The sequence below is a fragment of the Manacus candei genome, unplaced genomic scaffold, assembly GCF_025592945.1.
Source record: "Manacus candei isolate 608988 ecotype Guabito, Panama unplaced genomic scaffold, ASM2559294v1 h1tg000014l, whole genome shotgun sequence".
Taxonomy (NCBI): domain Eukaryota; kingdom Metazoa; phylum Chordata; class Aves; order Passeriformes; family Pipridae; genus Manacus; species Manacus candei.
The window spans coordinates 36,884,021-36,899,914 of record NW_026138062.1 but is presented as its reverse complement, the minus strand read 5'-3'; the positions used below and the strand labels follow the sequence as shown (position 1 = coordinate 36,899,914).

At 41.4% G+C, this 15,894-nt stretch overlaps 1 protein-coding gene across 8 annotated transcripts; it reads right to left on the bottom strand.

Moving 5' to 3' along the window:
• Positions 1 to 464: 464 nt before the first annotated feature.
• On the bottom strand, positions 465 to 14,617 carry GJA3 (gap junction protein alpha 3). Of its 8 annotated transcripts, none has more exons than XR_007903054.1 (4): positions 12,111 to 13,802; positions 5,562 to 7,070; positions 2,020 to 2,648; positions 465 to 659 (listed from the first exon to the last, which is right to left on the bottom strand). XR_007903054.1 is itself a non-coding variant. In XM_051779120.1 (4 exons), the coding sequence occupies exons 3-4, from the start codon at positions 7,051 to 7,053 to the stop codon at positions 2,512 to 2,514; spliced, it is 1,629 nt and encodes a 542-aa protein (XP_051635080.1). In that variant the 5' UTR covers positions 7,054 to 7,070; positions 12,111 to 12,497; positions 14,513 to 14,614; the 3' UTR covers positions 465 to 2,511. The 8 variants fall into 8 exon arrangements, 6 of the variants coding, with proteins under 6 accessions (XP_051635080.1, XP_051635082.1, XP_051635086.1 ...); XM_051779120.1 differs by adding an exon at positions 14,513 to 14,614 and having other exon boundaries at positions 465 to 2,648; positions 12,111 to 12,497; XM_051779122.1 differs by adding an exon at positions 14,513 to 14,614 and having other exon boundaries at positions 465 to 2,648; positions 12,420 to 12,497.
• Between the last annotated feature and the right edge of the window lie 1,277 nt (positions 14,618 to 15,894).

The window sequence follows — 15,894 nt, the reverse complement described above, 5'->3', positions numbered from 1 at the left end:
TCACTAAAATCCTTCATGCATTTTCAATTAACAGTCTCATGACATATCAGCTAGATGGATAGATTAAAGTTAGTGAGTCAGCACTGGGGAAAAGATGGGAGTCACTATCAACACCGCACCACGAGATGAACGGGGATTCCTGTGTCAAAGTAAGAGCCAAGGGTGAAACCTGTATTTGGCAGAAGGCAGAAGGCAGCATTTCACCCTTTGCTCAAGTGGGTCTTGATCACACAGTTCTTCTGGATGGTGAACTTCCTCTGAAGCCACTGGGAGTTCTGTATGGAGACAGGTTTCAGCATCCAGTTTTGCAACAGATGCAATTCAGTGAGCACTTCATATAAAGAAGGAAAGCAGCAGTGTAAGTGAATAAATGGAGGGAACTAACTTCCATTGTGTTAGTATTTTAAAAGACCATCTACACAACCAAGAAAATTTAATCTAAAAGAGACAATGCTGTGGTACAAAAAGTTTATTTAGTCACAATTTTATAAACATATGAGGTAAATTAACGTTTACATCAACTTGCTTCTTACAGAATTTAATATACAAGGCACTTTGTTGAAGACAGCACTTTTAACTGTTTGCTGGTTTTATTGTTCTACAAGTTCCTGACAGCCCAGAAAACTTGTTATGTTTACTGTCATGTAAAAGGCAAACATCTGGAAAGCGACAAGAAAGTTCTGAGTAAGCCTTCTTATGCTTTACAACCCATTAACTGTGAGAAACAGTGGCAATGGGCTTAGCAGTATATTCTCCACCTTAAAATATGCTCACATAACTCTTCAAGAACTGAAACTTCTAGAACTACATTGGTATCTACAGTAAACTTAAAATGCAAATCTACAATTTCTTTTTCACATCAGTATTTTTTGCTTATGCAAATAGTCTCATTACCTTTAATGGTCTTATTTGCAGAAGTTAAAATAACTTGCGTGAAATTGTATTTGCAGGCTCAGAACCATATTTTTGCATAGAAAGCAAAACATTTATTTTTTGTAAAATCTTCTACAGTGTAACAGTGCAGTGTTTATCCTCAAGTATTTTGTTTGGAATTTTAAGCCAGGCTGTAAATTTAGCTCTTAAAGGACCTATGTCACAGCTAGTTTTTGTCACTGAACCTCTAAACACACAGGAAGGCATATGAACAATAATGAACCTTAGTTTATTTGGTAATAATTGAGTTCATGATGAAAAGTATCTTTTTCCATAGTTTTCCATATATCCAACTCCCATATTTCAAATATATAGAGAAAGCAGATACTATAGATCAGTGATCAGGTTAAACTTTATGTCTAAAGAGTTCCTGTGTTATAGTAAGACATTTCTCTCTTAAGTTTAACACATTGGCAGAGTCATTCTTTTACTTATTATACAAATGTAAACTTAGAAAGCAGTTTATTTCATCCAAATGTGCAATCTGAAATCAAAAACTGAATGTAAACTTCAGAAAATCAAAATTACAAGAGCACACTTTTCACAAGAAAAATCAAAGTAAAACATCTGGAATTAAAGAAAAAAACCCAGCCTGTTCAAATCCATGGTGTTAGTGTCTGTATTAAACAAAAAGACCTGGGGGCTCAATGCTCTGCTTCTGCAGACTGCTGTCACCCATGTGAACTCAGTTTGTAGCAGCTGAGGAGGTGGTCCCATGACTAACCAAAAAAGGACCTAAGTACTGATCTGGTTTTTAAAGCTTGCTTTAATTATTTCACTGATCCTACACTTATGTATTCATATCAGAAAATAATCTCAAGAGCTGCAAAATGTTAGACATTTATTAGCTCTGAGTGCCTTGATGAATGACAAATATACTACACTTGGTAACTTGTTCAAAGAGTATTTTCTTTCAGTTTTCTTTTCCATACTTCACCTCAGTATATTTTTTAACTTCAAGTAAGAGAGAGAATAAGTTTCCCCACAATTTTTCTACTCAAAGAGTAAAAATGAGTGAGTTTTTTTTTCAGTTTGCTTAATATCAGGCGTGATTCTGTTCTGACTTCTGCTTTTGCAATAACTTACCTAAAGGTTTCATCTTAGCTGTGCATCTAAGGTCTTTCAGGATTGTGGATTGAACAGCCGTATGACCGGGCTAAATCAAAATATCACTTTCTACCAGTTCCCATGAGACTCTGTAATTAATTGATGTAAAAGAGTAAATGACTTGGAAACTATCAGATAGTTTTTACCAACAGTCTATTCTGCAAGTTAGTATTTGTACATACTTTCTAGAACTGAGGAATTCTCCATAGTTATACTTGACTCATAGGACATTGAATGCAGTGTTCATTCATGAGTAAAGATTAGAGCGCTCAAAATTGGCCACACCAATAAGACTTTTCTTTCAACAAATCTGAGCCCAGATGTGACGCAGCAACTAAAAGCAGTTGTAAGCACTAAGGAGGAGTTCTGCCAAAACAGTTACCTGGGCTTAAATGAAGAAACAGTTACTGGACTCCAAATGAAACTGTAGGTAATGAAGAGGCTTGACGCTGCATAGTTATGTGATGGAACTTAAGCTGATCTTAAAAGCGCAACCTGTGAGTTGTAGCTTTGCTTTCTTAGACCAGTACTGCTTGGATGCAGAGGCTGCTCTCTCAGACTTCTCTTAGGGGTTGCAATAGACTTACATTTCTCCCCCCGAGCTTCACCTAACAGGAAAAATGATCTTTTAGAGCTTTCCAGTAGTTACTCTGACTGAAAATACCTATATTATATACCATAGGACTGAAAATACCATATATTCCACAAAAGCACCTGAACTCTCTGCAGGTCTAACCACACACATTTACTTGAAAAGGTCAGACTAGGTATCAGTTGATCCTAAGTTAAATCTATCTCTGTTACTATTTTTTATATACAATATGGATGCAATCCTGCAGGACACACTCTGTGAGGGTTGTATTAAAGTAAGGACTGCAAGATTCAGAGCCCCATCAAACAACAAGTCAGTTTTGCTCTCAGGCACTGATATAAAAAAGCACATATTCCAGGTGGTCTCGTTTATATAAATACACTCCAGAAAGACTTTGACCTCATTCTTCAGAAGCATAGAAGAAAGGCAAATGTAGCCTTCAAATTTTGATGAACTAAAATACAGAGATGCATATTGCATTTTTCAGCAATATAAATAGCTGGCATTTATCAAAACTTACAAAACTGCTACTATAGATGCTAGTAAATCTAAAAATTTGGAGTCTTATATTCTGCCTCTGTTTACATCTAGGCAACTTCATCAACTTCAGTTTAAGTTCAAGCATAGTTGCATGGGTACAACAGAAAGCAGAATTTAGCTTTTAGTTTTCTTGCAGAAAGGGTTTTTATGGCTTATAACACTGAAAATCCATGAGAACATGTCTGAAGCTGAACACCTAATAATAAATACCTGTATTGTACTACTACACATTGACTTTTAATGCAGTGTCTGCCCCCAAGATCATGGGAGCAGAAAGACTTCTCATCTGATTCACCACAAGCAGGACAAGGAAGTCATGAGACAACATGACCAAGGGTTGCAGAACAGTGCTTCTGATCATGAGAAGCTTTTTTTGACTACTCAGAAAGCAGTAAAAATGTTTAATCTTGAGCAGTAGGAATATATTTTAGCTGTTGAATAAAATGAACACATTCAGGAAAACATATAACAGCAGAAATAACAGGCAATTGTAACTACTAGCTACAGAGTGACCCTGCTTTGCCTGAGTAAGGACTGCACTGCCAGGCCAAATACTTTGAAGATGCAAAGGACTATCCCAGTGTGTTCTCCAGTTACAGTACTTTCAATTTATAGCAGCAACAGGACTGACTCCAAGCTCCAGTTCTTTTGGATTTTGCTTAGAACGGAAGTTGGGCCTAATTCTGCATTCCTTTTGTACCAAAACCCTCCCGAGCCTTATCAGGCATTCAGAATTCTGACTAATGTCGTGTTAACAAAGGAATAATGGACAGAGCCCATTGTAAGGAAAGTTGCACCTTAGTAACAAGTACCCAGTACTTTCCTTCACCCATTTTTAAGGGAAACACACAATTTTCAAAAGCAGGACTTCAATGTCTTTATCTACAGCCCAAAATCTACATTTCTTCTGGCTCCCAAAACTGTATGAGAATGTTAGTTTTGCTTGAATAAGGCCTGCAAGATCTATCCCCAAATCTTGCTCCTTGTAAAATTCAATAGAAATTCTGCAAGTGACTTCAGTGGGATCAGAACAGACTCTTCAGCCACTATGTTGCCCAGATATTTTAGCCACCTTTTCTGCAATACAGTATTATCTAAATCTGTTTTCACTGACATTACAGATTGATGTTAAAGGGTAGGACACAACATGAAATAATGTTGCTTTGGGAATTATACCATTAGTAAGTTTCTTTCCTCTTACATTTTCTTGTAAGATCAAAGATCAAACTAAAATTATTAAATACACAGTCAAGTAACTTTAAACTTAGAGATCAAAATTATTCTCAAAATGTTCAAATACTTAAAAATATGCACTCAAGTTTATTTCTAAAAAGCATTTTTCCAACAAACTTAAGCTGATATCTAGTAGTCTAAAATGCAGAGCTGTACTTTATCCTATTGTTTGTCCACAGGCAATGTATGGGGCCACAGTGTATTGAAATCATAATCCTTGCTTTCTGAAGAGAAATTGTTCTGTGTAATAATTTCTGAGGTGTGATTTAAATTCCTGTCCTCCTCTAAGCAATTTCAGAAGTCATCTAAAATTATAATCAAACATGCTCAAACATATTTGCAGGCTTTTAAACATGGTGTGATCATGGTCGGCAAACACTGGATAGAAGGTCAAACTGAACACTTCCTAACAGGTCAAGAGTGAAAAAAAAAATTATGGAAAGAACCTCAAAAATCTATCACAGGGGTTACCTAAACTTTGCCTGGCCGAGGACCACATTGGTGTTTTGCAATGAGCACAAAGGCTTCTTTAAGTCATGTTATATGGAACACACTGAGTCACCTTTAATATGGCAAGTTGGTCTGTAGAGACGACAGGTGCCAACAGACAATTTGCCACCCTGATGTTTGCCATAGGGCTACGTAAGATTTAAGAGGAAGAAAGTGATTCATCACATCTGCTCATGTAGAGCCTGTGTGAAAAAGAGTGGAAGTGAAGGCAAGGGCAAGAGGAAGATGACAGCCAGGCACATGGGCACTAGGGATATTAACATTTTCCCCAGATCAAAGTCACCCTTGAGGCACATGGCCAGCTACCATCACTACCTGCTATCTGTGCAGGCCTCCTCTATGGCTGCCCTTGGGAGATCTGCCATGGACATGAAGAAAAGTGGGACTGGTCCCCTGGCCCACGGGCTGTGCTTTGGTCACCCCTGACCTATTAGAAAATGTTGATATTTTTCCCCACTACAACTCACAGAGTGCAAAAACAGCAAGCTTCTAAGTTTGAAGCCCAGGCCTTCTCACCCACGCCAGGCCTGGCCTTCCCGGACAGCTCCCCTGCCCACTCTGCCTTCCACCACCTGCCCCTCCAAGCAGGGGCGACCGCACTACACGGCCAGGTCATCTGACCGGGCTCTGCAGCTGCTCGACTTACTGGCCCTGCTCAGGCGCCGCGTGTCTACGAGCAGTGGTGGCTCGTGCATCTCCACAGTGGTGCAGGCGGCCGACACGGGCCGTGCCCCTGACAGCTCCTCCTCGCCCTCCACATCCCACTTGCTGCCGCTCGCCCCGCTCAGGCTGGTGCTGCTGCCGCTGTTGGCTGCAGCAATGGGCAGCACGGCTGGGGGTGGGAGTAGCTGCTCCAGTGGCTCTTCCTGCTCGGGAAGGTGATGCCGGACACTGCTCGGGGTAGAGGAGCCCGCTGAGCTGGAGGAAACCTTCCCCTGCTGCTCCACTGCCATGTTGACCCAGTTCTGCTCGGATGTCAGGGCACGGCTGCTGCTGTTGAAGTAGCTGATGGCGGCTGGGGTGGGTGTGGGAATGGGGGTTGGGATGGTGACAGGAGTAGAGATGGGTGTGGGAGTCACAGCACGGTGTCTCTCCTCAGGAACTGGTGGAGCAACAGGGTAGCTTGCCATGGAGGTTGTGTTGGAGGGGGGCCGTGGTCTCGGAGCAGCTGTAGCATAGTATGATGCCATGGTGACTGGGGTCAGCAGTGGTGTGACAGCGCGGGTGTCAGGCAGAACAGGGGGTGGTGCGGCAGTTGTTACCACCACAGGTGGTGCTGGTGGTGGCAGGGAAACAGGTTTGGACTCCCCTGTGACCATAACTGGTGTCATTGTTGCAACGGGCATCTCAAGGATGTACTGGCTTGTCATGCCCTGCTTAAGCTTCTTCCATCCCAAGTGATATATCTCCAGCATGTTCAGCAGCAGGGAGACTGAGGCCACCACCAACATGAAGATTATGAAGATGGTCTTCTCAGTGGGCCTTGAGATGAAGCAGTCGACAGTGTGTGGACAAGGTGAGCGGCTGCACTGGTAGACTGGTTTTAGCTCAAAGCCATACAGGAAGTACTGGCCCACAATGAAGCCCACCTCGAACAGTGTCTTGAATACGATGTTGAAGACATAGGTACGGAGCAAGGCACCCCCCATACGGATTCTACCACGTTCATCACGGATTGGGAGCTTCTCCTTCCCCCTTTTGCTAATAGGATCCTTGATGTTATTGTTGCCTCCTCCGCCACCACTGCCAGATGCTGCTGCTGCTACTGCGTAGTTGCCATCTTTGCCGCTTCCCTTCTTTTTCAGCTCTTCTTTCTCTTTCCTCTTCTCCTCCATGCGTACAATGTGCAGGACATGGCCCAGGTAAATGAGGGTTGGAGTGGAGACAAAAATGATCTGCAGGACCCAGAAGCGGATGTGAGAAATGGGGAAGGCTTTGTCATAGCAAACATTTTCACAACCAGGTTGCTGAGTGTTGCATGTAAAGTCTGACTGCTCGTCTCCCCAGACCTCCTCAGCAGCAGCCCCCAGCACCAGTATCCTGAAGATAAACAGTACTGTCAGCCAAACCTTGCCAATAACCGTGGAGTGCTCCTGTGCATTCTCTAATAGTCTCCCCAGAAAGCTCCAGTCACCCATTGTTTCAGATTTCTAACCTACAATAAGAACATCAGAGCAATTAGAGCAATGTTAAAAAATCTTATAATTACACAATGCTGGGGCAGAACAGATTGATCCTTGACAAATAATATTTCTCAAGTGCACTTGCTTTTGCAGAATATTGCAGATGTGCATTAAGAACTAGATAACCCTGTGACCATGCAACCATGGGCTTTGATGAGCACAGAAGCGAGATGTTTAGTGCTTTCACAGAGCCCATACAGGTTTAAGTGCCCATGCACAACAGAGAAGAAGGATTCATCAGTTAGAATTTCTACAAGATTTAAATATTTTAAAAAATATTATTTCTCTGTTTCCTCTATCTGAGATGGCTCCAACTGCTCCTGCCTATATTTAGAAAAGAAAGATGGAAACCAGTTCAATTACAGTAATCCTACTATTAATGTAATTGCCCTTGTATTAGAGTGTGATACAAAGTTTGCCTAATTCTAATAATTTTATTGTTATCAGAACTTATATACTCCAGCATTCAGGAAATTAGTAATGTCCCAAGTCTCTACTATTTTCAAACGGTACAAACATAGAAAAATAATTACTCAAAACCTACGGAATTTACAGTTTAATTTTGGAATGTGTACAACTCAACAAGCAAGTTCTCAAAGCCTACTCATGTTTGAATTGTTTATTTATAAAAAAAACCCCAGAATTATTTTAATAAATTGAAATATTGGGAAAATTGAGAAATTTTAAGAGGAATTGTGAAAGGTTTCTATGCCATTTTCCCTACTGTCCTGCCAGTTAGTGTTACTAAACCATACCTACTGCAACATCATTAAAAAAAAAACACAAGAAAACCAAAACAAAACCCAAGCCAACAAACTCAAGGTCACTTCAGCGACTATATACAGAGATTTTCTTGGAAAAAAATAAAATTACATCGTATGACCTTACTTCAGTGAAAAACAACAGCATATATTCTCAGCAATTTCCACCAATTCATGTATAGTGGGCCTCCCATGTCCAGTTCTAGGCAGAGACACAATTCCTGATTTGGAAAGGTTTAAAGTACAAGATTTTTTTTTTAATATCAGATTCCTCACAAGCTTCCTCCAATTGAGAAACAAGCTATTATCTGTGGGTATCACTTCTGTTATCCTTTGACTGTTCCTAATTGGAATATATGTAAGAATATTGGAATACATGTAAGCATATTTCATTCTCCTAATAAACTCACTTCTATATTTTATACGTCAACCTTCAACTGAGAACAAAATAAAAAAATTTACTTTCAGCTAACTTCAATACCTTCAGAAATACTTTTATCATAATTGTAATACAGATATAACAATTTGTATATCAAAAAAACACTATCAGAAAAGTGATTATCCTCTTGTTTAAAACCCTCAGAATATTTTATAACTGAATCACACCTTACTATTTTTATACTTACACTTCTTATCCAAACATGCAGGTGTCTTACAATTCCCAAGAAAAAAAAGGCAGTCATCATTACAGCTAGGAATTTACCATTATTCTCATCATTATATTTAGTGTCATTTCCAGCAATTATGTCACTGGTTTTTCAGAAGAAGCATTTCCAAAGTCTGTACGGAACTTCTTTCAGGCTTTTAGTCAAGGCAATTAAAGGAATTAAAGTTATTTGAGGTACTGTTTTATAACTTGATTTTACTACGAGGCAATGAAATAACTGTAACTGCAGGCTAGTATGCTTTCATACAAAAAGCAACAACGTAACCATTAGTATTTTTCATTTTTGTAAATCATGGAATATTAATTTATTTTTTATCCCACAAAGTTAATTCAGCAAAAACTCCCCCTAAAAAATACATCTTTGATATTCTGCAAAAACACAACCCCTTTAATATCAGTGAATTCTTTTTCCATCATAATATGCAGCATTTCCAGTAAATGATGATACTAACAATAAAACACCAATTTTGTGTACTAATGTCCCTGGTCCTCAAACACTTTTTTAAACATTTTTTTAAATATACTCAAATTCTTTTTAATATATTCAAATTCTTTTTGAAGAATGTATTTTTTTCTCCTAAAATAGTAGCCAAAACCGAATATATTTTGTTATAATATTTTTATAATCTTAGTATGCTTACATGATTTTAAAATTTAATCCTCATTCCTAATTGTATACAGTTTACAATATTCTGGATGGTTAAGGAATTTTAATCTCGAGAAGCATCAATTTTTAAGGAAATAATGAATTAATTTTTTTTGTTTTTTACTCAAAACCATTTGAAGACATACCCAGGTTAGTTCCAATTTTGAACAGACCTAAACCAATGTTTGGAAATGTTCTCATTTTGAGTGGGAAAATGCAGGAACAGCAAAATGAATAATGTGATATTGGTGGATTAAAAAAGTTTAGCATAAACTTAAGCTCAGTATTTCCTTTCTCTGCTATTCTTTGCATTACTCTGTGCCTCTCAGATCAATACTCTCTACCCCACTCTTTATTTTCTATCCAGATCAAACAAAACAGGCAGCTCAGATAATAAATAGTCGAAGTTACGCTTTGTTCTTTTATTGCTAATACAGATATATTAGCAATATATTTTTCTACCTGTAGTAGAAAGTTTATTAGCCATCAAAATGTTAGCCCATTAAATTTTCTTGAATTCATTACTTATGTCCCATTTTCAGCATGACTGCAATTACCCTTGTGTCCAATGGCACAAAGCCCACACACTGTGTTTTATAAAGACCAATATTACCTTCTGTTGCTTGAAAAAATGAAGTTGGTCTGCTCTCATGAAAAATTATAACCTCTGCACTGTAAGGTAAACACAGGTATCAATTTTTTCCCCTTATAGGCACACTGCAGTGCATTTCTTACTCAGATCCATAGGTGGTGATGACTACAATGAAAGTAGAATTTTTTGTGCTTTTCTGAAGATTTATCTAGTGATTAGTAGAAGAAGAACAATAACAATTTGTAAAACTTAAAATTTATAAATAATATATTCATCTAATTTATTCTTAATAATTCTCCATTCAGTAATCCTATGCAAGATTTTTTTTTTTCTTTCTACTACAGGTCAACAATGCCCAGGTCGAGATAATTCAGGACACCAAAGATATGACACAAGGCATTTCTCAAAGGATACACATAAAAAATCTATTCTAATGCTTATATTAGTTAAAAGATTTATATTTGTGCACCAGAGTGTGCAAATTCATCCTGCACACAAAGTGTCTAAGCTGTGAGCTTCATGGCATCTTAACTGCACTGAGATGAAAAACCTCAGTGTTCATCTTGGTATGAATTGCAGCAACTGTTGCCTTCGCCACAAATGTGTATTGCTCATAGTACCTCCATAAGGGAAGGACATAATTTCCAAGTGAGACACAAAGTTACATATTTCCACTGGCTGGAGGGTTCACAGAAATCCAGGTCCCTTATCTTTCTTCAGCGTCAATACATTCTTGAGTAAGCAATTCTTAAAGCCAACATAACTCATCCAAAAATCACACCAAAAATTTAAAGGGATGCCTTAATTCAGATAATGATTAAATGACATCAAATGAAACCACGAGGCCCTCAGAGCTCACAGAATATTTGAGTAAGTTCAACAATACCTAAATCTAAATTTAAACAGCCACAACTCAATATTTTATTTGAGATCAATCCCAAGCTTGCTTTTGTAGTATTACATAAACTTCAGCTGTACAGTGTTGCTTTCAGTGCTGCTGAAATCCAGAGCCAGGCAACTGTTAAGACCTAATCTTAAATATGGATTGTGGAAGGAGACATTTTTTCTTTTTGTGCTTGGAAAAAATGCAGATTAAGGAATGAAACATCTTTATCTGTATTTCTTGATGTCCACTAGAGAATGACAAGAGAATCTGTCTCAGAAAGCAACCTAATTCAATTGTATGAAAAGCAAGGACTTCGTGAACCTTGGGATCATTTAATAAGAACTGTGAGTCCTGTATTGTTTGGTTCACTTAGAAAATCATTCCTCTGAGACAAATACTGGAAAATAGACTGTTCATAAAAATTGGCATGGCATTTAAGAATCAATGTTGTGTTATTAATTACTAGTTTAGTACACGCACAAATACACTTTGCGTAGGGTGTTTGTGTGCATGTGACAAAGAGAACAAGCAAGAGAGAGAATAAATTTTAGAAGTTGTGATGCCATATATATGTATCCATCTACAGGAGGCAAATACTTATAATGTGTCAACTGTAAACTTGTCAGTTATTTTTATTTCCGATGATGTCACCCGATGGGTTCACCACTCCGTATCAAGTGTGTGAAATATGATATTTTAATTATTTATAATTTTTCTCACACATAGATATGTTTATGTATTTATCTACACATATGCAAAGATTACAAACATAAATAACTGCACGGCTGTGTTACATACATAACCAGATTATGAAACCTGATGTACTTATAATTTATTATATTGGTATACCTAAAAAATGTCCCTTAACAATTATTCAGAAACCTGACAGATGCCCTTGTCTGAATATGAGTTCTTAAATTCAGTCCACGTTTCCTTTAATTTGTCATGACAGTCTAAAATTATGGGATTTAGATTTTTATCTTTAAAATTATCTAAATCTTATGAAGCAGTATGAGAAAAAAATGCTGTTAAAACAACTTGCAATATTTAATTTGTTTTTACACTAAACAATCAGGCATTCCCTTTACTACCAGGTTCTTAATTCTGCTATTTAAATCAGATAAAAGCAGTCATCCTGCAGAAAGTCTGCAGTGTGACCATGTCATTGCAGACAAACTGGCATATATGCAGGCACAGAACGAGCTACTATAATTTCCAGTGAAACCTAATGGTGTTTGGTCATGTACCTTTATATGAAATACAATGGTGAGTGTTTCATAAGTCACAATGGAGGTTTCGTAGTTCATTTTATAAACTTGTTTAAACAAGGACTTGAAAAATACCTTCTTTCATCCTCACAGTGTCATACTTTCAGACACATCTATTACCACTCTCACTGTATTTTAAACACTTGTTAAAAATTAATTCCTTATTTGATCTTGTTATTATCTTAAACTTACTTTACTGCTATGGAGCCTCCTCCTTAAATCCCAGACAAAAACTTCTTTGGACTTCTTCTTGACTTCACTTGACCTCTGAGTGAAAGTTTGGCCTGAGTAAAGGAAAAGAGCAAGGAGCGCAAGGCTGAGCCCGGGAGGAGAGCTACACCCCACCTGTTAAACTCCTCTGTTCCCTGGTATAACAAACTCCTGCTCTGATTCTCTAGTTGCAGGAGAAAAACAGAAACGAAAAAGTAACCCCTTTTCTCCCCTAGAATACTCAAATGCCATCTTAGAGCTCTACATCGGAATTAAAAGACAGTGACTTACCAATAAAGCTGAAAGGTGTGGAGGGTGTGGAGCTAGCAGGGGACTGTGGAATAGCCGTTGAGCATGAGGGCAACAGTCCTACATCCCGCGTGAATGAAGCACGAATGAGACAGATCTCTCAGGTGCCCACATACGATCAGCCACACAGATCTAAAAACTGCACAGTAAGGAGTGTCCCGCCCCCCACCCAGATATACAAAGGAAAGATGAGCCTTTCTGGCATTCAGAGACTCAAGAGCCTTTTTCACCGCAGAGAAGCTGGTACTCCAACATTCAAGTATCCACGTGAGGGGACTTCAGGCAAGTAACTGCAAGGGAGATGGTGCTGTAAACCCCATTCAAACTTCTTAAAGTACACTTTTGTACTATGGAAACAATTTAATTTTTTTTCTAGTTTAAGTCTAAAATGTTCCAGTAGAATTCTCTCATTTCCCTTTAAATTTCCCTTAAAGGGAAGCTCTAATATCTCTGGCTACTCAGTTCAATTCATTCTTCATATCTATGTCATTCTTCATATCTATGTATCTATGTCTTAAAGGCCTAACACACTAAGGATTCCAAATAACATTTTAGGCTTATATGATTTCTTCATTGAGTCAGCAATGAACCCAAATACTTTTCTAATACTCTTTTTGCCTACAGGAAAAAAAGAACAGACACAAATTAAACAACTTTTTTTGCTTATAACATTGGTAAACTCTTACTTAATCAAGCTATAAATACCTTCCAAAGAATATTTATTCATCTCAATACTTTGCATCACTCATAAGTCCTAAGTGAAAAAGTGAGTAACCAGCATGTTTGGATAATTCTGAGATCAAAGATGTGACACGAAGAGTGAGGTAAAAGCCTGGTCAATGCAGGGAGGCCAGCCAGCTCTTTTCCCCACTATCAGTAGAAAGTGTTTGTATGGGCCAGATAACTCAGAGCTCACTTCAAGGAACCCCAGAACCATCTTGGAGTACACTTCTGAACTCCATCGTTCTGTGTGGCACCACTTACAAGGGTGAAAGCAATTCTGGCTCTGCTTTATAGTTAAGATTTAACTTGTACTCCAAGTACAAAACTGACTTGGAATCCACATTAATGTTCAAATGTGAGTGGCAACCCTTAAGGAAGAAATTACATGACCCTACACAGGCACCCTTTAGCGGGCAACTGCCACAACAATCTCGGATATATTTAGCGTTTTGCTTTCCACTGCATCTCCTTAGGTATTTCGTTAGGTTTGGACACTTCTGCCTGCCTCACCAGGCTCAGTTCCCGCCCCATCTGCGAGCGCCGCTGGCCTCGGTGGGGCAGGAACGGAGGGACACTGGCACCAGGGTCCCTCAAGGAAGAATACACAGCAGTAGGGTCTCCTCTCGTTCTCCCTCAACAGGATGAGCAGGCTCGGCCCCGCCCTGCCCTCCCCTGGCGCCCAGCCCACGGCTGGGGGGCCCGGCGAGCGGGCAGAGCCCCCAGGGAGCTCCCGCCTCCCGCCCTCAGCGCAGGATCCAAGTGCGCCGGCAGCCGCGGCCGCGCTGGCCGAGCCCCTGTCCGGGCGGCGGGTCCGCGCCGGGAGCCGAGCGGCACAGCCCAGGGTCGATCTACTTACGCTTCGCGGGAGGAGCACTGCTTTAAGCAGCAAAAGCTCAACTCGTTCGGAAGAGTCCAGGCAGCGATAGCGCATAACTCGTTTAACCGGGGGAAAGAGGCGCCCCCAAACTTTGCTGGAGCTATGGAATAAGCAGGGGGGGGGGGGGAGGAGGAGGACTGGGTGCAGGGGCGGGGCCGGTGCCCACCTCCCTCCCTGCTGCTGCCCGGGCTGACAACGCGCCCCTCGGGCGGGCGGGAGCGCGGCCGCGGCTGCCCCTCCGACGGGCTGCCCCTCCGACGGGCTGCCCCTCCGACGGGCTGCCCCTCCGACGGGCTGCCCCTCCGACGGGCTGCCCCTCCGACGGGCTGCCCCTCCGACGGGCTGCCCCTCCGACGGGCTGCCCCGCAGGCACCAGGCACCGGGCGCCCGGCCCTCCCCGCCTCCTTCCCTCCCCTCCCGCCGCGGGCACAGCCGCCGGCTTCACAGGGGCCGCGCCGGCAGCCCCTCTCCTCACCCGGGAGGCTCCGGGCGCAGCAGCCGGCGTGTTCGCCCTTCTCTCCCTGGATTCTAAAACGTTTGTCACTGTGCAGATGATCCATCCCACCCCCGCGGGATTTCCTGCGAAATAAAACAGTTTATTCCTCCCAGAGGATAAAAGCGTGAGAAACCCCTCCCCGCTGGGCTGTCCGCCGGCCCCGCCGGGCTGTGGCGGAGGCAGCGCAGCGGGAGTTATTTCCCGCACGCCCACCGCCGCCCGCTCCCGGCCCGGCCCGGCGTCCAGGGACACAGGACGGCTGCGGCACCGGTGTCAGAGGGCGCCTCGCCCCGGCGGCCGAAGGTACGGTCCTCCGTCGGGTGTTAAAATGACCCGAGAGCAAAAGTGGAAACTAACCCAACCTAAACGACAAAAGATTCTTCACCGAAAGAAGTTGGGTCTTTTTTCGTGAGGAGGCAAACCTCGCTGCTACTGCCTGCGTCTCCTGCATGAAGAACCCAAAAAGATTGCCAGCGCATTTTTTTTCTTTACCCCAGGCCCTCCTCACCTTGGGATTAGCTGTCAAGCTGTTGTGCACAGACCTTTTGGGAAAAAAAAAAAAAAGATCAGTTGCCACTATTTCCAAAATGATGACTTAAGAGTCTCTTGATATTGTCAGCATCGGGACTCAAAAATATAGTGTTGCCCTGAGAAAGAAAAACAGCTGTGCATTCTGGGCAGCATCAAAAGCAGTGTGGGAGGTGATTCTGGTCAAAGCAGGTCGAGGGAGGTAATTCTCTCCCTCTATTCCGCTCTCATGAGACCCCACCTGGAGTGCTGCATCCAGCTCTGGGGCTGCCAGCATAAGGAGGACATGGACCCGTTGGAGCGAGTCCAGAGGACACAGCAAAGATGATTAGAGGGCTGGAGCACCTCTCCTATGAAGACAGGCTGAGAGAGTTGTGGGGCTGTTCAGCCTGTAGAGGAGAAGGCTCTAAGGAGACTGTACAGCAACCTTCCAGTTCCTAAAAGGGGCCTATGAGAAAGTCAGAGAGGGACTTTTTATTAAGGGGATGTAGTGACTGGACAAGGGGAATGGCTCTAAACTGAAAGAGGGTAGGTTTAGATGAGATATTAGGAAGAAATTCTTTACAGTGAGTACGGTGAGACACTTCTCTGGTTGCCCAGAGAAGCTATGGATGCCCCATTCCTGGCAGTGTTCAAGGCTGGGTTGGATGGGGCTTTGAGCAACCTGGTTTAGTGGAAGGTGTCTCTGCCCTTGGCGGGGCAGGTTGGAACTAGAACTTTGAGGTCCCTTCCAACCCAAACCATCCTATGAGTCTATGAAAGACAGAACAACTTGATTCTATGATAGACAGAATGACTTAAACTAGCACAACTCAACAACTCTTCAGCAGTAA

What these genes read in the sequence shown, in the direction of transcription:
- GJA3 (XM_051779123.1), bottom strand. Translation starts at nt 7,053, where the DNA reads ATGGGTGACTGGAGCTTTCTGGGGAGACTATTAGAGAATGCACAGGAG. An exon ending in GCGGCGCCTGAGCAGGGCCA is followed by an intron (nt 2,649 to 5,561) that starts GTAAGTCGAGCA and finishes TTTTCCTGTTAG; the next exon opens with GTGAAGCTCGGGGGGAGAAA.